This window comes from Drosophila ficusphila, unplaced genomic scaffold, assembly GCF_018152265.1.
Source record: "Drosophila ficusphila isolate 14025-0441.05 unplaced genomic scaffold, ASM1815226v1 contig_414, whole genome shotgun sequence".
In the NCBI taxonomy this organism is placed as follows: Eukaryota; Metazoa; Arthropoda; class Insecta; order Diptera; family Drosophilidae; genus Drosophila; species Drosophila ficusphila.
Window position 1 is genome coordinate 549,221 of NW_025064328.1, and position 25,432 is coordinate 574,652.

Genomic DNA, 25,432 nt, shown 5'->3' on the forward strand with positions numbered 1-25,432 from the left:
GCGCAGAAAGACCAAGAGCGAATATATATGGTTAAATACTCGTACATTTTGTTACCTGTTATTGTTCTGGCTTATTCCGCAGTTTCAATGGCCATTGCGATTTCACTTTTCCTCAATCCAGCAGAAAGAACTGCCAAGGAAACAGATCACTGCCCACGCATTTTCCCGCAGAAATGATTCATTTTAGAATATTCTCAAATATTTATAGAAATTTAAGGCGTTTATTGATACTTATGTAGGAAAAGGAAATATATGTCTTAGGAAATGTTACGAGAGGTTTATATGGTTATTGAATCAAAATAAAATTTATTAACTAGCTAAATGGGATGTGAGTTATAAATAAATGTTTTAAACTTATACAACTTTTGATTTCATAATTCATTAATGTTTTATAATTAGATAGCTAGTAATTACGAATAGAATTTATTATGCACTCCCCCTGTGTCCTAAATGTAAATTATTAATAATTACACAATGTTGATGTGGTACATGTTTAGTGTTCTATGAATAGAACCATCCCTCTCTGTCATCACTTTCGTTATAATTGGTCTGCATTTTGCCTTTCTCGCCAGACATTTGGTCTTTTGTCTGGCCATTCGCATGTCTCCCATGACAGTTTCTTGTCAATCGCCTGATGAATCGAGTTTGCCGCTGAGATATTTTTCGCTAAAAGAGTCAGCTGAAACAAAGCCGCAGACGCAGGCAAAACAAAAACCAACACAAACCCGAAAAATTGCGATTTATGAGCGGGCCAAAACAAAGATGTCAACACATCCGCCAAGGCAGCTCAAGTTGTTGACGGACTCTAGGTCAGTCCACATTAACATCGCCATAGCCATCGCTCTATCCTCTAAAGCACTCAGAAAAAATGTAATTTCCTTTGGCAATCGTTTTGTTATTGCATTCATTCAGCTTTTTTATTGGAAATTGAAAAATTTGCAGGAATTGCAATAAATATAAAAGCGTTACATTAAATAAAAACCAAAAAAAATATAAAAAAGAAAATCCTTTAAAAGTATAAGCATAAGCTATAAAAACATTTTAAATAAAAAATCTTTTTAAGTCAATATAATTACTAGTAATATAATATATAATATTTTAGCCGTATGTATATAAATAAATATAAATATATGTTTTTGTTTATTTTTGTCAACTTCACATTGTTCACCACAAGTTTTCCTTGTTTTTCCTATGAATGCTTTTCATCTCTCGATTTCTGCGCAGTTGTTGCGTTTCTTGGAATCGGAATGTCGTATCGTCGGCATTGCAGTTGTGTCCCATGAGTCGAGCCCCACTTTCATTAGCAATGGGTCCGAAACAGTGGCATCCATTTGGAATTCCCTGCATACTGGAGAGGAACTCATTAGGCCCGAGCATGATTAATTAGAGCTGATGGATGGCCAATTGACAGATGGCATAACGACCGAGCAAGGAGCCGCCAGGATACATTATTGATGGACATGCATGCGGAGAATTTGGATCTCTGGGCGAGAGCCCCTTGCAAAAGGGGACACTTGGCAGTGCCAACTAGCGCCTTGGGCTAATTGCCCAAGAAAGGGCAGCCAATACAGGAGCAACGTGGTAAAGTGGCAATAATAACGAATTAGCAAACAATTTCAAGTATTAGGCAAGCACAACTAACTAAGAGGGTGGCCATGAGAGTTGATAGCTGATTGGAATTTCACAGGAAACTTTGCTTCAAATATGCAACGGATTAAGGCTTCGGAAATGGATAATGGATAAACTTTTCAAGGCTTTGAAACTAAGCGATTGGATAACATGAAATTAATCAAACTGGAAATTCTCCGAAAATCAAATAACAAAGTGTTATACAACTTAATCCAATTTATTTTGTTTTGCTTTTACGCTGATATTGCGTTCTAGTATTACTTATCTTTAGTAAATGCTGGCTTCCTAAATTTTAGGAGGCATTTTATTTTAATATTCAAAGCTGTAATAAACTTCAACTCCACAAGGATTCTTAAGCGACATTTCCGGTTTTGGTAACTGGCTAAGCACACCTCCCTAAAGGCATAACCAACATCGGGGGTCCTCCGGAAAACAAACTATTTCCAGTCAGACAAATGGCGTTAAGCACATAATAACCAATTTCTCTAAATACGGCCATAATTATGAACGCCTACGCACTCATACGTTCACAGACGCGAAACACACACACTTATACTCACACACACACATACGAAGGATCCTTGTGAAGTGGTGCTGATGTTTTTGTTTCTGCCTACTTCATTTGGGCGCGCTTGTTCCCGCGAACTAAGTTTGCCACGAAAGAGAAAGTGAAAGCGGTAGAAAGGGAGAAAGTTAGTAAGTGAGAGCGGGCAAGGGCAAGGATTTATCGTAATTAGGCATGCATGAGCATATGCTGTCGTCTAAGCTTAAAGATGACTCTCATTCCATGCTCTTTAGTCTTTACACTGGAAAAAAGTTTCAAGTCAGTGTTAATTTCATTTTACTTTTATTATTATTTCTTAAAAATCTACTTAAAGACACTCCTTTATATCATTAAGAATTTTATAATATTGCAATATATAACTTTCGAGATCTATTTGTAATCATTTTAAACATTTTTCATATCATTTCCATAAAACAACTAGTACTGCTATTAAACAAATTACACAATTACACAAATAATTTCGCTCAGCGTAGGCAAACACAGACTTTGGCAAACAGCTGAGAAAACGGGAAGGTAGGTGGAAGGGGTAACGGTGGGAAAAAGGGGCCCCAATGTACATAATTAATTGTGCTGCTGTGTTGGCAAACACGCGGGCGCCGGAAAGTAGGCAACACGCTTTTTTTGGCAAAACGGTTCGCTGTAATTGATTGCCTCATGCACGTCACACAAGCGAAGCCAAAGCGGTGTGTCAATGCGTGCGTGTGCGTGTGTGTAATTTCCGACGGAGCTACAAGTATTTTCAAATGAATATTTCTTTAATTAGTTCGCTACTGGCGAAGCTATTTGCTGCGGTTTCAAAAAAGGGGTTTGGATATGCTAAAAGGCCAAGCCACAAAAGACTTGACCGCAAATAATAATGCACAAATGTTGCCGCACCGCAAGTGTTTCCAGGCAACACACCCACACTCGGCCGGGTCGGAATATTTTCTTAAATTAACATTAGCAACATTTGGAGCTGCCATTAAGACGGTCGCCTAGCAGCCATTTCAAGACTCTCGCAAGACAGACCCAAAAGGTCAACCCGCAACTACAGTTCTCCTTAAGTTAAAGATTGAAGACAAAGAACTTATAACATTTCAGATTCGTATATCCTCTTTAATAAATAAAATGGCATATGGGATTAATAAATAAATTGCATTGAATTTTTTTTATTAAATTAAGGTGCAATTTTTGACCCCTGTTCATGTCAGCAATATTTGAATTCCCGAGATTCCGAAGCTCATAACAATTCAAATTTAAATCTGTAAAGTAAGATAACTTTAAACATTTAAATTTATTGTATTTTATAACGTTCTTACGAATATACAGTTAATGATTGCGAGGTTCGACTGTACAGCCTTTGGGCTTGCCCTTCTACATTTAGTGGCCAAAAACAGTTAGGCGTAAACATTGTCCTTGTTTAGTTTGGCTTCTTTAAATTATGGCCGGCAGCCTAAGCAAACTAAGGGAAACTTCTGGCCGAGGGGGGCATTATTACCTGGCTCCAGTCAAATTAGCAGGAGTATAAAACATTGCGTATACGCAACGAGGACCTTTTGGACTGTCGCACGTGTTCATAACCCGTTTGCCGCTGCTACCATAACAAAACGTCAAATGTTTTGTATAATGGCGAACATTAACATTTAACCTTGAAGGCACAAATTACCGGATTCTTGTCACCTTCGCACGCAGCAGGGAGCCAAAAGCGGTAGCGAAAATGGCGAGCTCAGAGCGTCAAGAAGGAAAGTTTGTTGTCCGCAACTTTTTACCTCAGCAGGCGGTCCGCGTTGGCAAGCCCATAAAAAATCCTGCGGAGTGGCATCAACAGCTACGGAACATATGCGCCTCCGCCCACTTCGATGATGATAAGAGCGCGGCATCGTGGCATTCTGGCATTCCGGCATCTTGCCATTCCAGGATCCAGCCGGAATCCTTGTATCCTGACTGGCACCGCAGCAGCAGCATGACGTCGTCCTCGCCGCCTCGTGATAAATAGCTTGATTTTAAGCGAAAGGCGCGGGAGTAGATTTATGACACACGCATTTTCTCAGCCTCAGCAAGAAAGTGGAAAGTCAGCTCCGGCAGCGCAAAAAAAAGAACACGAATATCGAATGTCACGCAACAGGCCGACACAGAGTAAAGTATCGGAAAATCGCCCATTTAAAGAATATTTATATTTTCTTCAGCTTAAGAATTTTTCGGGGAATTTAAACTTTATGTTTTTCTTGTTTACATAAAGTTTTCTTCGATTTCTATAAGAAAAAAAAATTATATGTACATAAATTATTATATATTATTAAAAAACTCACTTACTATAAAACAAAATTCATTGGCAATTCCTTTTCTGACTACCAAATAAAAAGCAATACAAATACAAATATTAGGAATGGTTAGAATTTATAAGACAATAGAAGAATAACAAAATGGGAAAAACCAAAACTTTAAATTGTTTTTTTTTTTTTTAATTTATTTTAATCTTTATTTGAAAACTGCATTCAAACACTATCATTTTTATCGGTATTTATTCGAGCAATGTTTAGTGCTAAATCATCGAGGAAAATGCAAAGTATTCATGTTTATTGAGCGGTGATGACTGTTTTATGGCTTTTCCACTCCAATGCGGTTACGTAATCGAGCAAGTTTCTGCTTAAGAGTTAAGCTGCGACAATTGTGGAAAAATTGAATCATTCCTTGAGAATCCGTGAGAAGTTTTTGATTGAACATTTAAAGAAAGACCACGATTGGGTTTCGTGTTTGCGTCCGGATTCGATTTCGAATCGCGTCGCGGTAGCCATGGTGTTCCCAGCAATTTCCTCAACATTGCCAGCCGTCGAAGGAGTCTGCTAAGCTGCTTACACCCGCACACACAACTTTTCCACGCTGGCGAAGCAACCTCAACAATTTCAACATCCGGCTTCCGCTGCAATGTAATGGAAACTCGACGCGAACGCCGTTCCTCCGTGCTGTGCCAACATATTAAAGTTGGCAAATGCCGAAAGGGGAAAAGCAGCTAAACACACTGCAAGCAGAATTCAAGCAAAGGATAAATATCTAAATGTTGTCCTCACAACAAATACTTTAAAATTTCGTTAAATACAACAGAAGTTAACTTATTATATAAAAATATGAATGGAAAAATATTATGAAATTTGAATTTTAGACTTCGATTAAAAAACTATATAAAAATTAAGAAATTATTTGATAATTATTCAAACAGAAATACTGACCAGCATATGGATAGCTGATTTACATTTTGTCCTGTGTAAAATCAAATTCCAGAAAGAAGGACTTTATGGAGAGAACGTCAGAAGATGTCGGCTGCGGAAATCTAAGCCGAGACAAGAATAAAACCGAAAGTGACACATTGCAGCGGGATATCGAGCGGGGCGATGAGCAGATTGTCGGCGGATTCCTCAGGGTTAGGCAAAAGCGAAGCGAAGGGCTGCGGGAGCGACAGGTGGCCGGAGAACAGCCATAAATCAGGGTCGGTCCGAAAACATTCGGCCTAAATGCGAACTCATAACTCCCGCACCGCATATCATTCAGCGGGAGTCTTGATTAATTGCTCGCCGCGGCGAATGTGGAAATTATTATAATTTTCCAACGCCACGCGCATAATTTGAGATAAGCCAAACAACGAAAAACCCTCGGTACCGAACACTTAAGCGAGATTCGTTAGGGTTCCGGAAAATCTTGAGCCTTTGGCGGAGGTATATATAAATATTTTATGCAGATCGGGGACGGGTCATTTTCATAAAATGCACATTAAAGATCTTTTTGCTGGCGCCAACGAGGCAGCGGTGCGTATGCGTTATATTTGAAACGTTTAATTCAATACGGCGACGTAATTTGCAACGCAAACTTAAATCCAGGCTGGCAAACTACTTTTAGCCAAGGCACCGCAGCCCGACAATTGCCACCCCGCCCTATTTCAACATCTTGAAATGCAGTGCAAACTGGCTGAAAGTTTTGAATCGTCTCGCTTTTATTTCTCGGCTGTCTTTCACAAAATCAGGAGAGGAGGTGGTAAAGAGGGTCGGCTTTGGGCCAAGTCAGCAAGTCAAATAAAAAGTTTTTCGTCAACATTACGCAAATTAGTTTGTCAGTCGAGCCAAGCAAATGCAGCCGACAAAACCCTAATGACATTTAGACTAACGGATAAGTTTTCCAAAGCTAACCCGAGATCCCTTGATGGAGCGATGGAATTCTTTGGACAGCTTCAAGATGCAGTTTTCACCTGCAGATGGCTTTGCTTGATGGTTCAAGTTTTTTATACTGGCAAATATGGTGCGGTTTAGTTCAATAAAAAATGCCTTGAAAGTTGATTTAAATCTTAATGCTCTGTTTTAATACACTTAAGAAAAACAAAAAAGTTCATGTTTTATTAAGACTTATAAACATAAATTGTTATCCTGTTTCTTTACATTTAAGATTAATATTTTGTTGTGAAAAAAATTAAAAAACAAATTGTATGTGGTTTAAAAATAAAGGAACATTTTTAAATTTAAAAAGGTAAAACTGTATTTTTTATCGTTGCAGTGCTGATCCTTTATTCTCAGTTTGATGGCCTAATGGCCAAAGTTTACGCCCCCTGACAATTATGATGATTCGATTCGATTTCGGAGGACCTCATTCGATATGCATTAATGCGCCTTGTGCCGACGAAATCATAAAATCAAATATGCATTCAATTACCGTGTACGGCAGGACAATTATATTATACCTTCTGCCAAAAAAAAAGGGAAAAGCAAGTAAGCCTTACTGAAAAAAAGGAATATTTAACTCAATTTGCTGCTCGAGAATTTTGTACCACAAGCAGATGGCCCTTCGCATCCTCTCCCATAATTCCCATAACATCAGCCCCATTCCTCCAGCTAAAACCCTAAATCGGCCGCATTTTTCACTCAACATTTTTGCTTTTTTTTATTCTTTAGCTTCTCGTTTATGCGCAAAAGTGCGTGTAATTCAATTTTTCATGCGCCATGTGACAAGGGATGTGGATGGGGATTGGGATTGGCTGCTACTGCTACCTTTTCTGCCGAAATTAAGACAAAGGGAAATGTGCGCTAAAGGCATATTTGGCACGCAATTTTCCACGGCATGTCTTTATTGACGGGCTAGCCCTTTTTTTTTTTTTTTTTAGTTATCCAATACCGTTATCGTTATCAATTTGTAATGCCTTTTAAACCCTTTTTTTGTGTTTGAGAGCATTAACAAAGTCCTCAACGCGTTGAATTCTATTATGGATGGGCTTGAAGTTTTGCAGCAGGACATTGTAATTAAGGCCTTTTAGCAACTGGGCGGCTGTAAGGCGGGCGGCTCCGCCGGCAACGCTGAGCAACCGAATTAGTTGATGGTGGCCGCACAGTAGATGATGTTGCATTTGTCGAACCGGCTCGGGATCCTGATGCTCTGGCTTCACGCACTACACGGGTATTGGCAAAGCGTACCAACCGGCCATCTGGCAGGACGATTCCGGCCCCTTGGGCGGCATCAAACATGCTGCGCTCGATGGCCAACTCCAGTTCCAGATCCTCAAAGGGAGCTCCGGCTATTTGCTGGTTGCTGGAGGTGGTGGCCTGCTGCTGTCCCGATTGCGATGACTGTCGCTGTCCTGCCTGTTGTCCTGTCTGCTGGGTTTGCTGCGTCGATTGCTGCTGGCCTTGTGCCGCTGGTGGAGGTTGCTGATGGGTTACCCTGGATCCGATTACCTCTCTGTCTATTTCGACCGAAAAGGTGCGATTGAATCGCTCCAACAACATGTCATCTAGCTCTCCGAAATCCTCATCCTCCAGCTGCATATCCATGTCGAAGCCACCGCAATCGTCGTGATTGATGCGCAGCGAGAACTCCACAAAGTTGTGCAGCCGTAGGGATAAAATCTCGCGTTCCCTGGCCATCCACGAGGTGCAAGGACGATCGTCATCATTCAACTGAGCCTTGTATTGAGTGTTGCACTCGTAGGCGATTAGGTCATCATACGGGGATCGGGCAAAGTTGATTAGCTCATGGATAAAATGAGAAGGGTCAGTCAGACCAAAATATTTGACAAACGTGTTCCTAAATTTCGTACTCTTCATGCTGACACAAGGCAGCAGGCTTAAGACGGTCTCGTAGAGAATGTAAATGTCCTCCTTGCCGGATTTTACAAGCACCGATATATCCCGATTAACCCAGAGCATAATCCGGTGCATCTCGAAGGGATTAGTTCTGTGAAAGGGATCGAAGCAGATAAAAAAAAGTCTTTTTTGGCGAAAAACTTACTGGAAATATTGCGGTGACCAATCGCGGTAGTCTGGCTTTTCGCGTGCCGGCAAGGAATACAAAGAATTGGCATAGACGTAGACCCGCCAGTGAACCATATGACGCTGCATCATTATTAGAAAATGTATTTTCCGATCAATTTAAGCAAAATTGCTGCGAGCTGAAGCACAATGTGACTGAGAAAATTATTATAGTTGTCAACGACAAATACAATTCCGTCGTTTCTGAAACCTTTCTGCAAACTAAAAGCCTACTTGATTTCAAGATTAAATGTTTATATTAAATGTGGCCACTAGTATTGCATCGCACATAAACAAATAACAATTTACGTTCCTGGAAATAAGAAACCGGCTGAGCCAAGCTCTGTTTTCTGCGCAGACACAACGGAATTAATATGCTCTACATGAACAGATTTGGGGCTGCCTACACGATACGAAAAGTTAAACTTGCAAGTCATTAGGAATGAGTTACATTAGTCTTTGAATATCAGTGCACAACCCTAGAAAAATGTGTAAGAGGTACAAAAAATTAAAGAAATATTTCCCAACAATTTTCCAATGCAAGTATATATAAAAGAAATAATTTAAATATTAATTGCTGCAAAAATATGAATAAATGAATTATCGATAACATTCTGTAACACTGCACCCTTGACGCACAAAAACGTTAAAATTCAAAGATTTACATTAAATCTTTACATTTATTATGTATTTGATTTGTATTATAGATATTTCTGTTCTTTGTATGTCGACTACACAAAAATTCATAACTGGCCACGCCCCTTTATGCAAAAACATTAACACTCTCGCCATACATCCATGCACAATGACCAGCGTTATCCCTACGGCTTATAAGCTGCGAACAGTAAAGGTGTTTGACATTATGTGTAGTAAGTATAGTAGACTGTGGTTAACCTAAATAAATACATTTACATCGATGTGGGGATAGGATGGGTCAGATATTCAAGGGTATAGAATATATTTTTGGGTGGGCTATATGCAAAAAATTAAAATAAAGTTGCAGTTGATAGATGTCTACAAATATGTATACATATATACTCTTATATAAAGTAATTTAAGATTTAGCTGATGAATATGTACAACTTAAAATGGCAACACTAGGCCTAGAATATAACTACTTTGAGCTAACGCTTACTGGTTTTAATTACTTACACATCTAATTACAAGTATTTTTTTTCTTTTCTTTTGGATTCAGGGGGTTCAGAAATCGGAACAAGACAAGACGGAAACCAGTTTAAAATTCCCTTATATTAAAAAATCAAAACCAGTAACTTAGGCTAGAAACGCCTCGGTCCAGGCCTCATCGTCTGGATCAACATTTTTTGGCTCCGGATCATCCTCCTCATCATCGTTGTTGTCGCTGTTATCCTCTTCCACATCTTCTTCCTCAGCTTTGTCCTCTTCCTGTTCATCTTCAACTTCATCGGCGTCTTCTTCCTCTTCGTCTTGTTCCTCAGTGGCAGTGGCTGTATCCTCGGCGGTTTCCATTTCTGCTTCGCCAACCACATCGATTGCGGCCTCCAGGGAATAGCCAACCTGATCATTGCTCACCTCCGGATCCGCCTCTCCATCCGAGTAGATACCCAGATTCGCATCTTCTTCTAGAGCTGGAGATGCGTTGCGTGGAGAGGTGCGCATGAGGCTGAGGGAAATATCCACTCCATCCGACGGCTCGTTAAAAAGTCCAATCTCCCTGGGCTGCGTCAACGTGGACATTTCTATTAGGGAGTTCGCTATATCGTGCTCCTCCGTCGCCTCGTTGCCACGCATCAGGAGATCAACGACAAAGTCCGCTGCCCGCCAGTTAAACGAACTAAGCGGAACCGAACTCGACGTTGCTGTCGAAGTGCTGGCCAAACTGGCGCTCTGGCTGGATTGAGTGCTGTTGCTACAGCTGCCTCGCCGCTTTGGTGCACTGCATCCCGGCTCAATATCGTTGGTCGGCGATAGAATACCCTCTGCATTTTGGGGCTCCTCCTGCTGCTGTGGTCCTCCTGTATCTTCGTGGGGTATCGGTAGCTCCAGTTTAAGTGGTTTCCGATCCTCCAGAGCTGCCTCTGCTTTAAGTGTAGCCCGCAAAGCGCTGAGGTGCAGGTTTGCAGTGCTGTCATCGTCCGAATCATCACTGCTGGTATTATTGTTGTTTGTGTTGGGTTGACCTGAAACTAAAACAATGGTTAATTGCATTGAATCAATCTAGCGAGTAGTTGATCGAGCGAATTTTTTTAAATAACACAATATTGTGAAATAAACAGCTGAGCGTTATCTAAAAAAAAACATTCTCGAACTACTGACCAAGATCATAGTTTCTGTAGCGATAACGAAAGACTACTTTTTTAGAACCACTTACCGGAAGTATCACTGCTATCGCCAGCTGATTCGTCATCAGATGAACTAGGGCTGTCACTGCTGCTTTCCGGTTGATTCTGCGTAGCCTTATCGCTCTGTTCCCGCTCAAGACGTCTCCGCATTGCCTCCAATTGGTCTTCAATATCATCCGCTTGGCGACTGCGCTTGCGCGAGGCAACCTTCTTGTTAGAAGCTCTCACGGAACGTTTTTTGGGTGAAACCTGCTTGCGTTTTTTCTTTACCGGCTCCGCATCGGAGGAACTGCTGTCACTGCTATCGTCATCACTGCTGCTGTTTAAGCGAAAGGAGGAGCTACTGCTGCTACTTTTGCTGCTGCCTCTGGCACTTCGGGCAGGGGCGGAGGACCGCTGGCGCGATCTCTTTGAACGGGTCGAGCGCCTTGTGCGCAACTGATCAAGTCGACGCGCCTCCGCCACCACCAACTTCCAGTTCTTGCCCCTGTTGGCCGCCGCACTTGTGCTGGGGCCCATGAACAATCCCTGATCTCTGGAGGTTTGATCAGCCGGCGAAAGTATCGCTTGATCGCTGACACTAGCAGCCGGGGGAGCTTCGTTCTGCTCGTTGACAAAAACCACATCAGAGTCACTATTCGAGTCCAAGCTCACCTGCTCGGGAGTTCGCAGATGTGGTGGCTTCAATTCAAGCACAAAGACACACTCGTCTTCGTCGCCAGAACTACTGCTGCTTTCCAGTTCGATGTGGGCACTTACAGGGAGAGTGGCGCCAGCGTGTCTCCCGCTGGGATTGCTCCCATTGTTGATGGCCGCCACCTCTGCATTTGCGGCTGCATCGCCGTCGTCTATCTCTATGATCTCCGCCTCCTCGCTCGCAGACGCCGCTGGACGTCGCATGCTTAGGTTGATGGCCACCGTTTGGGAGCCCACGTTGGATGTGGTCGTACGGCGTATAGAGATGCCCGGCAGCTCACTGCCATCGCTGGCCATTGTCACGCTGAAGGAATGTGTGGCACCGGGATTCGTTACAATCACACTGGTCGACGGACGTCCACTGGGGGGCTCCCAGTCGTTCGAGAAATCCGCATAGCCGCCCTCCGCATCGTCGTCACCCACCTCCAGGTGAAGATCACTGCCGTTCGACGACTGCGTCTCCACCATGTCCAGCAGATCCACCTCAACTTCCTCGGCCACGCGTGCCGAATACTGGACCACATGGTCGTAGCCGACCATGTCGAACGGGGAGCGGGCGAAGTTGAACAGCTCGTGGATAAAGTGGCTGGTGCGCTCGCCCAAGAACGGCGCCAATCGGCGACGGAATGTGGGTCCCAGAATGTTGGTCATGGGCAGGATGTCGTTCATCAGCTGCATCACAGTGCTTACGCTATGGGCGGCATTTCTCAGAAGACAAACAATGTCGCGATGAATCCAAGGCATCAGACGATGCATCTGGGCGGGATTGTTTCTGCAATGAAGAGTTTAAATCAAAATTAGTAAGCGACCAGAAGTGCAGAAGTTATTGAAAAGCACCTGTAAAAGCGGGCACTCCACTCGCGAAAGTGTCCCGTCAAGCTGTCGCTTACGGGCAGGGCATACAGTTTTCTATCGTACACATAGCGCCGCCAGAGCTGGCTCAACGAGCGCGAGGTGGCCGCATCCTGGTCGTTCCTATAGTAGTTCAACAGCTCCATGCGGTAGGGCTCGAAACGGCTGTACGAGTGCCTGCCGGCTGCCACCTCGCCAGCGGCAATGACTTCCTCTAACGCTGGATCGGCTGAATAACCCGCCTCTATGTCGTTGGTCATGGCGGCCTGGTTCTGCACCAGTGGCATGTACCTGGGACGCCTGACGATGTGGAAGCGGAGGGCAGGATGGTCAGGCAGAACTGGCGAAGAGGTCTGCACCGGATAGCGATCGTAGTCCTCCAGGGTGCGGACATTGTGTATAATTGTCTTGAATGGCTGCTTACAAAGCGGACACTCTGGTTTGATCTGGTACGAAGGGAAATTTCTTTAGAGGATTGCTTCTACACATAATAATCCGGTGAATTGCTTACCTTGCTCCACTCACTGAGGCACTTAAAACAGAACTGGTGCATGCAAGAGTCTGTGAAGCACTTTCTGCGGCAGCGGGACAAACAGATAGCGCAATTGGGCGGCGGCGAGGAGCGCACTGCTGCAGTTTCTGCTGTGGCGGATGCACTTGTTCCCGGCTCACCGTTGGCTTCGACATTTTCTGGAGCCGTGACTGCAGAGTCCTCAGCCTCGTTGTCCCCGGATTCGCTGCCACTTTCGGTGAGATCGGCAAACTTCATTGCCGCTGCCGGAAGGGTACGAGTTCCGGCATTGGATCCTTCGGATCCCGGCTCTACGATCACCGAGGCGTTAGCATCCTCCGCTCCGGAATCGGGCACATTGCCGTTATTGCCCCCCGGCACCTCCTCTGCCATCTTGGGGACTATATGGCAGCTATATACTCTGCAAAATCGGCCGGAAAATGGGCGAGAACTCCGCTCGGAGTTTTGTGTCTACTCTGGCCTCCTCGTTCTCCCTCTTGCTCTGTTCCTCTCTCGCTCGCTCTCTCTGGCACGCTACTCTATCATCTGGTTCGCAATTCGAGTCTCATGCGTCTTTTTCCACGGGTATTTTTCGTACCACTGGCAACATTTTCTTAAGTCCCAACCGGCCTATTTGGTAGTCAGTAGCCTGTAGCGTGCTAAGGAACTATTTTCAGACCATAAAACGCACTATAACTTTGATAATTTGACACTCGAAAATGCAGGAAATTCGACTTTTTGTGCACAAAGGTGTTACCGTTCGCTGCAGACCGGAAAATGTTGAGCGCTATGGAAAACAGCATAAAAAAGTTTTCTTTTTGAAGACTTCGTAGAATATTAAAAAAAAATTAACTAAATTAGTTATGCCGTTTCTTTTCTTTACAGAAAAAAAGGATTTACTTTTGAAGTAAAATTCTTGGATATGTTATTATTTTTGGCAGAGATTTTCAATAATTTCTAGACTACTTTGATGTATTGCTTTAGTATTTGAATAAATATAATTTCACAACGCTGAGAAATAACACAGAGTTACATGAGTATATCACACAAGTTCTGGGTGCTTCATTAAAAACTATTATTTTTAAATGGCAATGCAGTAAAATAAAATTTTGGTATTTAAAATTTCGAAGCTGCACCATACGAGTTATCGATTAGTTGTCCGTTCGTGGCTTTGAAGAGGTCATCGATGTTTTCATCAACGTAATCCCACCACTATTTTCTGGCGTCGTTTTAAATTTGCTTGTTTTCAATTGTTTGCGAATATTCATGGCCAAAATGAACCGCCGCAATAAGAGGACATCATATTTCCAGTACGAGATTTATCTCGACTTCATGGAGGACAATCCATTGATGTCGGCCAACAAATTGAGTCGCACTCAGGACGGTAAAAAGTGGAAGGAACTGAGTGATCAGTTGAACAAGTGTACCACTGGGCCCCATTTATCGCCAGAGGATTGGCGAAAGGTTGGTGTTATATTGCTTACATGCATTACCTCACGGAACTTAGAAATCTTTTTTCTTGTTTCTAGCGCCTAAATGACTGGAAGCATACAACGCGATCCAAATATCGACGCTTGCTTAATTCAGATGATAAGAACAACTTTTTAACACCTTTGGAAAAACGAGCTCTTCACATATTCTCCTCAGAGCCTACATACCGAGAAATTCCAGCAAGTGAACGTTTTCAGGAAACAGTGGCCGAGAATGACGAGTTGGAAGAAGAAGAAGTTGAGGAGGAACCGGAAGAGGAGGATGATGAGCAGTACCACGAATCGGTAGTGCCTCAGGAAACAGAACCCCCAGTGCTCATCAATGGTAGAAATTCAGGCAAAAGGATACGACTAGACAGTTCTGGGGAGGTTTTATACCAGGGTATAATCTTGCCAGAAAAGGGTCAAACTTTTATATAATTGATATTTTCTTTTTAGTAACAACAGCACCACCACAACCCACCTCGAAAGAAGCTGCTGAGTCCTATGGAAAACAAATTGAGGAGCAGCTAAAACGCTTGTCGGACATTCATGAGGCAACTTTGCACTTCAAGATAGCCCGCTTCAAATACAACAATCCCGGGTTCGATTATGTCCCGGAAATATAGATTAAGTAGTATTGCTAATCAAATGCACATTTTTGTATATAAGCATGGGGGGACCTGTTAATTCGTTAAAAAATTTAATGTCACACAAAAATACATGTTTTTTGTACCTTATTGATGTACATTGAACTAATAAAGGCGTTCACAAGACTGTTGACAGGATATATCTTTTAAGGCTCTACACATCGCACATATGCCTCTCAAAACCACAGAAAAAAAATTTCAAAATACGATGATAAAAACATTTAATAATCCAAGGAAAACAATGTAAGAACACAAAATACATGTTTTTCTTTGAAATCACAATTTTTACGTATTATTTACAGGAATAACCTACACTTTTTGTTTTAAATATTTTAAAGATGGTTTTACATCTTAAAATTATTAAATGTATTTACTAGTAATATATGGTCTGATTTGATGTCTACCTTAATGTTAAAATAACAATTTTATCGTGTTTCATTAATAAATGTGATGGAAATTAAATTAAACAACTTTAAATAATATTTTCCTTCAAATATTCTTATTAGTATCATTTTTCCGCTGGCAATCAAAACAAATACTTTTACAAAACTATATTTAAACTTTTTTAAACAGGAAATGCGGCCTAAGTAGCAAATGAAGTCGAATTCAAATGCTATGCTATAACTATCGACTGCCGTTATCAACTGTCGTTTCCCGCCAACCGCGCACCACTAACAAACGGAATACAACACTGAACGCCAACAACTGAAATCCGCTAGAAAATCCAAAACGCCTGCAATTGTTTGTGAACACTTCGCATCGTTTGGTGGCGTCGATTTGCATTTGAAGGCTTTTGCCAGAGATTTAGCAATAAAAACACCGAAACAGAAACACAGCAGAAAGGACGAATGACCGGCAAGATGGATCGCCGCAAGAAACGCACCTCCTCGGAGCAGTATCAAATGTACATCGACATGATGGAGAGCGACCCAATTTTCGCCACCGGGCGAGTGCCGCGCGATTACGACCTGAACTATCTGACCAAAAAGTGGAAGGAGCTCTCCGACCGGCTGAACAAGTGCAGTTCCGGACCCACACTAACGCCGGAGGAATGGCGCAAGGTGAAAAGCAGAAGGCATACCTTGAATTCTCCCCTTTAACCGCTAATCCCCTTTCCCTTGAAAACAGCGACTTAATGACTGGAAGAACACCACGCGCTGCAAATACAGACGTAGTCTTCTGTCCACGGAAAAGGACATATCGATGACCTCCGTGGAAACCCGTGCACTGGATCTCTTCGGCAAGGTGCCCACTACCACCAGCGAAACGCTGTTAAACTTAAAGTCCGAAAAGGACGAGCACGAAGACGAAATGGAGGATCTGGGTCAGCGAACTTCAGCGGCGTTTCAAAAGCAACTGCAAGCCGCCGTCGAGGAGGCCATCAACGATGAGGTGGACGACGAGGAAATGGTGGAGGAGCATGTCGATCACGATGACATGATAGAGGAGAACCTGGCGGAGTCCGGTATCACGGCATCTACCACAGCGGTCAACACGGGCGGCGGCACTTATCGCACCATCGTCGTGGACAACACATCCTTCGACCATGTAGACGACGAAGGCCCAAGCGTGCAGCCGCACGCCGTCGAATACGTTACGTCTCGAAGGCAGACTGCTGCTGTTATCAATTCGGGAACTGCCTCCTCCGGCAATAAGCTTATCAATGGAGAACTGCCCGTTAAAAGGATGCGTACACAGCCCCGAGAGCAAATCATCTATGAAGGTAACTATTTCTTTTTTAATAAGAAAACCCTACCTAAAGGGTATGGATAAGCATAATAATAGATATTAAGTAAAAAATTATTGCATGTAAAAGTATCTAATTCTCCTCTACTACATTTTTGTTTATGAAACTATTTCAGTTAAAAATGCGACGCGGTGCATTTCAAACATGCAGCCAGTTCCGCCGTTGCACAGTACAAAACTGGAGCGGGAGCCCAGTACTCTTAGTGCCGCCCTGAGCAGCAACGATGCCCAGCAGATCGCCCATCAGCTGAAGCGGTTGGCCGACATCAACTATGAGACACTGCAGTTCGAGATTGCGCGCTTTAAGTTCAATAACCCGGGCTTCCAGTACGATCCGCCGTCCTTATAGTGCCCCAAGCAGCAGGTCGAGATCAGTGGGTCTAAGCAATCAGCAGAAACTCCAGCAACAGCAGACGCAACCGCAAAAGGATTAGCATCAGCAAAAGCAATGGAACGAGCAAAGTCAGCTCGAATTGTATAGAACTTTAACATGCTCTTCGGCATTCTAACGTTTTGTAGCTCTCCCAACCGTGCGCTCCACCGGGACACACAATCGTAACTTATAGTAGCCAGAATAGTTTAAAATTTACATAGATTTCTATTACTGTAAACAAATATTTCACAAAATTTTAAGCACTTCAATAACTATAACCATACGGATAAGCCCAAAAAAAAATTTTAATACTAAAGTAAATAAAATTGGACAAGTATTTTTAACGCGTTGTATGTAAATGTAAAGAATAAAGTTTACCAATGATAAATATGCTCGGGACCGACGTGCTCCACCTTTTGCCTGTTGTTGCATTTTTAAGTTTATTTATGACGCCGGAGCCAGAATCGAAGCCAACACGAAAAGTCCATTAATCAAAGGTTGGGAGATGGCGTCGACAACGCATGTATGCATTGTGCCTGGCTTTGGGTTTATGGTTTGGGTCATTTTAACCTGACCGCCAACTAGTGGGCGCACTTTGTAACTGTCAGGAGCGCCTGGAGGCTCCGATGCGAAGGAAATCACTTGTGGCTGTTATAGTGTTCTGATGCTGATGCAACAAGTGCCGATCCAAAGTCCTCTGCTCTCCACCACCTTCACCTACACCTCCGCTTGGATAACTGCAATGGGCAATAGATCATTTGCAGGCCGTGCGCTGCGAATCATAAATTACCGGCGTGGATGGAGCGGAGGATGGGGGACAGACCTCCGCCATGGGACGACGCACGGCGTTCCGTTAGGAATCGTTGCCATCTCGATGATAACTGCACAACACGTCGTATGCTTAATCTGTTCTCTTTGCAAAAAAATACACTCCAAAAATATAGTTCTCAAAAGAGAAAAAATTTTAATTTTAAATTATTTTTAATAGCATTTCTTTTGGGAATTGTATTATAATTGTATTATAAAAGCTTGTTTGTTTAATATATATTTATGTGCGTTTTAAGAAATAAGATTACAGATGGTAATTCAATATTTTTATTAATAAGGATTTGCGTGCTTTAATTCCTTCATTCAATGAATGAAAACTTTATAATAATTACTTCTTTATAGAACTGTACCGATCCTTTACAGTTTTAGAGTATTATGATATCTGATTGATTTTTTATATGTAATCATATATGTAATATTTGTAAGGATCATTTGTTGATCATAGAATTTTCCAAGTGTTTCCCCTCCCAATCCAGTGCCGCCTGTGTGGGTGCCGCCCGCTCTTTGATGAAAAGCCCGCTGGCAAAGCTGATTAACCTACACACACACTTCGACGGGAAAAGAGTGTCTGGGACCCAGATGTCTTCTTCTCACATGGCCATGAAATGGAGGCTCCATCTGGGACCGGAGCCGAGTTTTTTGAGGAACTGAACGCTGCCCAAAGTGCATGCCCAGTCCATTAAACAGTTCGTGTTGCACTCGTTTCGCTTTGCCATACCCGGGATATGAGTCCATGGACTTGGGATTGGGCATGGGCTTGGAGTCTGGGTCTGGGTCTGGGCTTTGGGCTTTGGGTTTGGGTTTGGGTTCTGGTCAGGGCACACATGACAGCCAGCGTGCAGAATTGACCCCATGGGCGGGTGCTATAAAAATTCAGCAAAAGAAACTGCACAATATAAAACCATGGAAGAATTTATGGTGATGTGACTCGGATTTAAAATACCCTTCAGTTTATTTCTAATTAAATTTAAATGGGTTAAGCACTAGAGTTTGTGAAGGTATCAAATAAAATATTTACAAAATACTTTACAGTATTTCAATCTTTTAAAAATCATGTTATATTCACCCGTCAAACTTAACAATACCCTTTGCCAGGATATAAAAAAGCCACTCGTGAATCCTAAATCTCATCGCCGTGCTGTCTCATGTATATTGATGAATGAATCCATTTCGTCATGTTTTCCAACGACGTAGCTAACTCGAAACAGACAAAATAACCCAGAACTAAATTTTTTCGGCTATTCTCGGCCATCCTCGCAGCCTGAATAAAGGATTTTTTTCCGAAATGAAGGATGGAAATAAAGTGGCAAAAAAGGCCCATAGAGTGGATTATGGAGCTGGTGGCAGGATATCGAAGCATGGATGAAACACAAGGTATTTCCTGGACACCGTCTGCCTCAATGAAACCGATACAGTCATGCTTTAAAAAATTTTACACATATAATTTACATGCGATTATTAAGTAGTGGGATTAGAAATTAGAGAACGTTATTCATTTCGTAAATCATGTTTTTATGTTTAATAAAATAACTTAATAAAAGGTATAAAATATATTTCTTTACTTGTGGCTCTGTATGCATACGAAAAGGTATGACATTAGGTTCCTACAAAAAAAAAGCCATGGTCAAGGCACATATGCTGGGAACCAGCAACTGGCGACTTGCAACTGCCAACTTGCAACCTTTCAACCATTATTCTGGCGCAAAAGTGCAAAGCGTTTTTATGCCGGCGATTATTACGCTTGATCCTGAAGCACCGAAGGGTCAATTGATGTTTGTGATGACGCTGAATTGTGTTGATGTTGCTCGTCGTACCCACAGCAACAACAACAGCAACGAAAGCGCAACAAGCGACAACAACAGCAACAGCTAGCAACATGCAACATGGAGGAGCATTGTGGCCGCTTGCCCGCAATTTGCCTTGGAATTTCAAGCATAGGCGAATATCTCTCCATTTCTTTTATTTTATATTTTTCTTCGATTTTTCGCCTTGTTGTTGCTGCTGCCGAAAATTGCATTACTTGGCTGGCAGCGATAAAGCGTCAGCAGCAATATTCGTTTGCGCTCCGGCCAGTTGATATATCACTAGTCGCAGATAATGCCCCGCAGCCAAATCAGGCCATCATCAAAGCCGGCCTTTGATATAGAAATTATTTATAGGCCAAGACTGAAGACTGTAGAAAACCGAAGGCGGCCAGCAATCGTAAATCTAAAGATCCTTTTCTTAAAAGCTTAATTCCGAACAATTATTATGGAGCGACCAGCTGGATCTCTTCCTCATATCAAATTTGATGCGTCCCGACCATGTTGCTGCTGCTGTCCAGCGTGTAATTATATTAGCATGATCTATGCCATTACGCGCACACACATCGATATGCGGCAATTAGTGCTGCGGACGAGACGAACAAGTACAACTATCGGCTAAACAATATGGCCAGCGGGCGTTTATAGCCAACGACAGGCCATTATTGACGCCACTCGATGGACTGGCCATCATCGATTGCTGCGGTGGCTCCATGTTGCGGCTGTTGCTGTTGCTATTGCTGTTGCTGCTGCTGTTCCTGCAGCATGCAAATTGTCGGCGGCCTAAACGTTTCGCAAAAGTCAAGGGGAAGGTGGACCAACGGGGGAGTTGGCCAAACTAAGCTGGAAAAAATATTGAGCGCTGAAACGGCGCCCTCTCAGCCGAAAGTCATAAACACGCACTAATTGCAGCCATGATTTGTTGCACTCGGCATTAATGGCGCTCGCAGGACCAACACACACCAGCAACATCGACTCAAATCGAAGTCTAATTGCCCCTAAATGGCAGTTCTTGTTGGCGACATCGAAACGTAAAGCTTTCAGCAGCACAACACACACACACAAAATGCAAGTGCCCCTCTCTGATTTATAAACAAAATTTAACAGCCGAACAGCGAGTTAGGGCATTAAAAATGATGTAGTTGCCGCTGTTGGCATTGATGGCATGATGTTGCAACTGCAAACGGCCCTGCAATTAGGCGCCACTCCTGGCGGGGTGGTCCGCCGTGTCGCCAGTGTGGCGATCGATCGATCCCGTCGATATACAAATCGATTGCTTGATCTCTCACTTGCAGCAGCAAACAGCAAACAGCAACAGCAACACAAGCAGCAGCAGCAGCACAAGCAGCAGCTATAAGCGAACTCCAAGAATCACCGGCAGCAACATGAAAAGTTGCTCGCGTGGTCAGCGCCAATTACTTAGAGCATATCAATTATATTACGGCAATGCATTGTAAAATAAATGCCTAGAATGATAGCCAGTTGCAGTGGCTGTTGCTGCTGCTGTTGCTGCTGCTGCTGCTTTTGTTGCTGCTGATTTTGTTGCTGCTGCTGCAACTGCTGGTTGTAATTGAACTGCGCGTATTGCGAAATTATTATTTTGTGCATTTGCAATTGCGAGTGCCCAGCCAGTGGGCTCCCAACCTTCCTCATCCTGCGTGTCTGTTCATATGTTTTCATTACTTTGGCCCATTATGCGTGTACGTGACGCACAATTTGAAATGGCCAGGAGTCGGGGGGACGGCCAAAAGGCAGAGGGCTCATAAGCCGGATACCCGGCGTCCAAATGCGCACAATTCCAGCCAGCCAACATTGTCTTGCAGCTCCACCTCCTCCTTTCGAGCCGGGTCCAATCCGACGTGGATATGGATGTGGATGTGGATGTGAATGTGGATCGTCGTCTGTTTGTGGCTTTTGTTTGCTGTTCAAGTTTACAATTTTAATGCACTGCCACTTGGCTGTTGACAGTGGTGCGTCGCAGCGTTGCTAGTGTTGCGTTGCAGCGGTGCAATCCGCTGTGGCAGTGTGTTGGATTATTGATTTTATGCTGTGTACGTGAAGGCAACCTTGCCGGTAGTGGATGTTGCTGCTGCCGTGCTGCTTTTGCCCGCTTTTGCTTCAGCTGCATTTAGCTCTCGTTTCGCACATGCCCCCAAAATGAAATGCATGTTTATGTTTCCGTTTCTGTGGAAGTCATCATATGCTGATTCATGCTCTTAAGGGGAGAGCTTTATTATTTTTTTTTCGAAGCCAAGGCTAGCTTAATACATCGCAGAGTGGAAGCCAGACTATTGTAAGCTAGTGTAGCACTTTCAACAGCGACAACCTGATGACACACACTTCGTTGAAAGCATTGAAGACTTCTGTGAAAGAAAACATAAAGGCTTTATATTTCTAGCAGCCAAGCGAGGGAGTAACTTTTTTATTTTATTTTCTCAGAATTAAATCATTATGCTTTATGGTTGAAATTGTATGATAAAACAGCTAATATTGCAGCTGGAAGTTGTTCATTTTGTTCTATAACAATTTATAATTTGTTATCCCTTGATATATTTAATTTTTTGAAGCAACGATTGAATGATTTAAGTTCAGTTGCTGTTTATTAATTATTTTCACAAATTGATCTTATTTATACCAAAACCATTTTCAAAGGCAAGGTTAACCACAAGACCCATTTTGCTCGCCTAGATTTTGGTGACCCAAAACCCATTAAGGGCAACTACCAAGCGCACCCGTAAGGGGCCAACAATGGATTCTCGGGCTGACATCGTTAGGGTGCAACAATTGCTGCAATTGCTGAATATGATTGAAGTACTTCGAAGGTAACGAGGCAGCAGAGTCGAACATGGCCTCCATATCAAACTGGCATCAAACAATTTCAAATGGATCGAATGGGAGAATGAGAATGGGAAATCGACAGAGCTGGCCAATTGCCTTTGGATGTTGGATGTTGCTGGTGCTGGTGCTGGTGCTGCTGATGTTGCTGCTTTGTATGCATGCAATGAACGTGATCGGTTGCAATTTCAGCGACTCGAGAACAAAGTGGGCAAACCGAGAGGATCGACGCTGATCGGAGCGACAATGTTGCAGACGCACAGGAGCAACATCGACGACGTGGCTCCGATGTTGCTGCCACATTTCACTGGTCCCGATGATTGAAATTCTAAGACCAGACTCGGAACACTGCATCCGAAACTGACTCCCAGACGAAGTCGCAGTCCAAAGCCATCAGCCGAGGCTGACCTTTTCGCATGAGAATCATCGACGGCAGCCGATGATGGATGCACTGCCAAAGCCAACTTGATCTGGGCCCAAAAGAGCAGGAAAAGGGGCCCGAGTGCGATGTCAGCTGGAGCTGTCAGTACGTGCAGCTCGTCTTGGGCAATTTAGGTGCGAGGAAAGTTGGTTTTCTTTCTCAATCGACGATTTTTGCAAGCATTAACTTTGTAGTACGTCGAAAATTGCCTGCATACTAAATTACTTGCAAACACCTTTTTTCTTTTCAAAGGTGACGAAGTAATAAGAAAATATCTGATAAGTTATTCCTAAAAAAGTTGTATTTTGTATAAAATTGTACAAACATATTTTTGAAAATCTAATCAAAATCATAACTTATTTGTGGAGATCGTTTGAGTTTTGTCTCTAAAATGACAATGCAATTATTTAAATTGAAAACCATTCCTGCTTTAACGAGAGGCCACTGTACGCACCATTCGACGGATAATTGCGTTCGCCCATCGCAGTTCTACAAAAAAACAAATAAGAAAAGTTGGGAAAAACCAGGCTGGCAGGGAAACTTCTTTCAGTCGTCAATGTTGTCGTTGTTGTCGTTCCATTCCATCGTGGAATTTCACAGCGGAGCATGGAAATTTGTTCGATGGCTTGTCTTTCATCGTCCCTCTGACTCGCTCCTCCATTTTTGTGTTTGTTTGATTTGGATTTGATTTGATTTCCAGGCAAAGCAGTTCTATCACACGGGAAAAAACGACACGAAATCAATACCATTTTTAAAGCCATTTGTAACACCAAAGTGTCTGTTAAACAAGGTACATAAAAAATCGATTTAAGTGGTGCAGCATTTATATGTTATACGTGATTCAAGGACGAATAGGAACATTTACAAATATGTATGGTTATCTAACAAAAAGCTCTTAAGTGTTTTGGGTTAATCAATAAAAGAAGAAGATTAATCCGAGACAAGAACAAGGTGTCAAAGTACTATTTGGACATCTACAAAAAATAAATTCTTTTTTAAAAAGATAATAAATTGAAATTTAAAAAAAATGTTAGGTTAGTCACAAAGAAAAAACATGAGTGGTAATTCTAATTATAAAAAGCACAACAGGAAAGGTAAAAAACTAAATGCGTTTAGGGCTTACGCATTGAATTTAAACTGCATCACTCATACGAACTGTTGCCAAAAATGTAAAAGTGGTCGTATGTATATTTCCGCAGTGTATTCCTTTTACTCCTGCATACCTCACACTCTCCTGCAACGCCCCCTCTCTCTCACCTGCGAGACCTATTCAAATGCTCTCTCACAGTTTCTTGACCTTTCTTCGTGTGACGCAGCCGCCGTCGTATTCGCAGTCGACGTCGCCGTTCGAAATTGTAACTGCACATGCGCGCGCCTTGTTCCTCTGCCGCCTGCGCTCCTCGCTCCGTCCCTTTTCCACCGCCCCCAATTGGCCGTTTGGCAATTTTGCAGCTTTGGCGCGACTCCTTCTGCCCCCAGTTGTTGTTCTTGCGGGAAATGCGATTGACGGTAATTGGTTGACGTTTGTCTTATTTAAATTTGTTTTCTTTGCGATTTTTCTACGTCGCTGCTGCTGCTGATTCTTCTACTGCTGATTCTTCTGCTGCTGATTCTTCTGCAGCGACTACCCCTAATTCTTGCACGCTCCCATGCTTTGATACCCTGTAAAAAATGGATCAAGTCGATCTTAACTCATTGGTTATTTGAGAAATCTTTAGATCTCCATAGATTAAATGTCTATCTATGTATATGATTTTATGTATATATATTTGAATTTTTAAATATTTAGAACTTTATTTTTATTTTAAATTAATTATAAACTTACATAAAACTCAGTTATTTTCACCCAATAACATTTTTATTTATTTTATAAACACATCCCAAATTAAGAAAATATTGCACTTATGTACATCGGATTTAGGCTTTAATTAAATTTGTACTGCCATAGATTCCCGTCACATTTACAGGTCACCAGAAAATCGTTCCCATCGCCGAACTTCCAGTTCTTGTTTCCTTTATGGACTTTTCTCAAGCTGTTTCCCCTCAATCCCCCCTTCCACCAACTTCACTTCCACTTCGTTCTGTGGCGCGCGGCGTGCAACTTTAATTGAAATGAAATGAGTTTCGTCGATTTGTGTTCTAGGAATTTGTTTTTTGATTGTTTTCTTGTAAATTTGAATGATTATCGAGCCAGTTGCAGCAGTTGTTGCAGTTGCAGTTGCAGCATTTGTTGCAGCAGTTGCGCAATTGCTGCAGACGAGCAGGAGAAAAAAAAGAAAACAAAATAAACAAGCCGACGAGCGGAGCGTAATTGCAGATCACATGGATCAAAGACCCTAGGTCTTTATAAATGTACGAGTTTGCAATGTGAGTACAAGGGAAGTTTGCATTTTTCAGCTCCTCCTCCTCTTTTCTTTTTACCATTTTTCTCTACTTTTTCCCTGATCGATAGCCGGGTAATTGAGCTGCGA

The 25,432-nt window shown here is 42.6% G+C and overlaps 4 protein-coding genes across 4 annotated transcripts; 2 read left to right on the plus strand and 2 right to left on the minus strand.

The window, feature by feature from the left end:
- Window positions 1–7,069: 7,069 nt before the first annotated feature.
- LOC108095117 lies at window positions 7,070–8,831 on the minus strand. Its single transcript, XM_017196055.2, has 2 exons — window positions 8,438–8,831; window positions 7,070–8,383 (listed from the first exon to the last, which is right to left on the minus strand). The coding sequence occupies exons 1-2, from the start codon at window positions 8,548–8,550 to the stop codon at window positions 7,453–7,455; spliced, it is 1,044 nt and encodes a 347-aa protein (XP_017051544.1). The 5' UTR covers window positions 8,551–8,831; the 3' UTR covers window positions 7,070–7,452.
- Window positions 8,832–9,117: 286 nt separating this feature from the next.
- LOC108095214 (E3 ubiquitin-protein ligase Topors) lies at window positions 9,118–13,641 on the minus strand. Its single transcript, XM_017196225.2, has 4 exons — window positions 12,838–13,641; window positions 12,312–12,772; window positions 10,808–12,246; window positions 9,118–10,622 (listed from the first exon to the last, which is right to left on the minus strand). Exons 1-4 carry the CDS (start codon window positions 13,228–13,230, stop codon window positions 9,730–9,732), a joined length of 3,186 nt encoding a protein of 1,061 aa, XP_017051714.1. The 5' UTR covers window positions 13,231–13,641; the 3' UTR covers window positions 9,118–9,729.
- Window positions 13,642–14,007: 366 nt separating this feature from the next.
- LOC108095118 lies at window positions 14,008–15,094 on the plus strand. The gene is made up of 3 exons (XM_017196056.1): window positions 14,008–14,301; window positions 14,367–14,709; window positions 14,766–15,094. Exons 1-3 carry the CDS (start codon window positions 14,104–14,106, stop codon window positions 14,933–14,935), a joined length of 711 nt encoding a protein of 236 aa, XP_017051545.1. The 5' UTR covers window positions 14,008–14,103; the 3' UTR covers window positions 14,936–15,094.
- Window positions 15,095–15,667: 573 nt separating this feature from the next.
- On the plus strand, window positions 15,668–17,474 carry LOC108095240. Its single transcript, XM_017196268.2, has 3 exons — window positions 15,668–16,017; window positions 16,085–16,679; window positions 16,819–17,474. Exons 1-3 carry the CDS (start codon window positions 15,805–15,807, stop codon window positions 17,049–17,051), a joined length of 1,041 nt encoding a protein of 346 aa, XP_017051757.1. The 5' UTR covers window positions 15,668–15,804; the 3' UTR covers window positions 17,052–17,474.
- Window positions 17,475–25,432: the final 7,958 nt, after the last annotated feature.

Excerpts from the sequence above, each read along its gene's own strand:
- LOC108095214 (XM_017196225.2), bottom strand. The coding sequence starts at position 13,230 with ATGGCAGAGGAGGTGCCGGGGGGCAATAACGGCAATGTGCCCGATTCC. Across the intron at positions 12,773-12,837 it reads GCCTCAGTGAGTGGAGCAAG|ATCAAACCAGAGTGTCCGCT; the intron begins GTAAGCAATTCA and ends CCTTCGTACCAG. Across the intron at positions 12,247-12,311 it reads TGGAGTGCCCGCTTTTACAG|AAACAATCCCGCCCAGATGC; the intron begins GTGCTTTTCAAT and ends TCTTCATTGCAG.
- LOC108095118 (XM_017196056.1), top strand. The coding sequence starts at position 14,104 with ATGGCCAAAATGAACCGCCGCAATAAGAGGACATCATATTTCCAGTAC. Across the intron at positions 14,302-14,366 it reads CGCCAGAGGATTGGCGAAAG|CGCCTAAATGACTGGAAGCA; the intron begins GTTGGTGTTATA and ends TCTTGTTTCTAG. Across the intron at positions 14,710-14,765 it reads TGGGGAGGTTTTATACCAGG|TAACAACAGCACCACCACAA; the intron begins GTATAATCTTGC and ends TTTTCTTTTTAG.
- LOC108095117 (XM_017196055.2), bottom strand. The coding sequence starts at position 8,550 with ATGATGCAGCGTCATATGGTTCACTGGCGGGTCTACGTCTATGCCAAT. Across the intron at positions 8,384-8,437 it reads TGGTCACCGCAATATTTCCA|AACTAATCCCTTCGAGATGC; the intron begins GTAAGTTTTTCG and ends TCCCTTTCACAG.
- LOC108095240 (XM_017196268.2), top strand. The coding sequence starts at position 15,805 with ATGACCGGCAAGATGGATCGCCGCAAGAAACGCACCTCCTCGGAGCAG. Across the intron at positions 16,018-16,084 it reads CGCCGGAGGAATGGCGCAAG|CGACTTAATGACTGGAAGAA; the intron begins GTGAAAAGCAGA and ends CCTTGAAAACAG. Across the intron at positions 16,680-16,818 it reads AGAGCAAATCATCTATGAAG|TTAAAAATGCGACGCGGTGC; the intron begins GTAACTATTTCT and ends AAACTATTTCAG.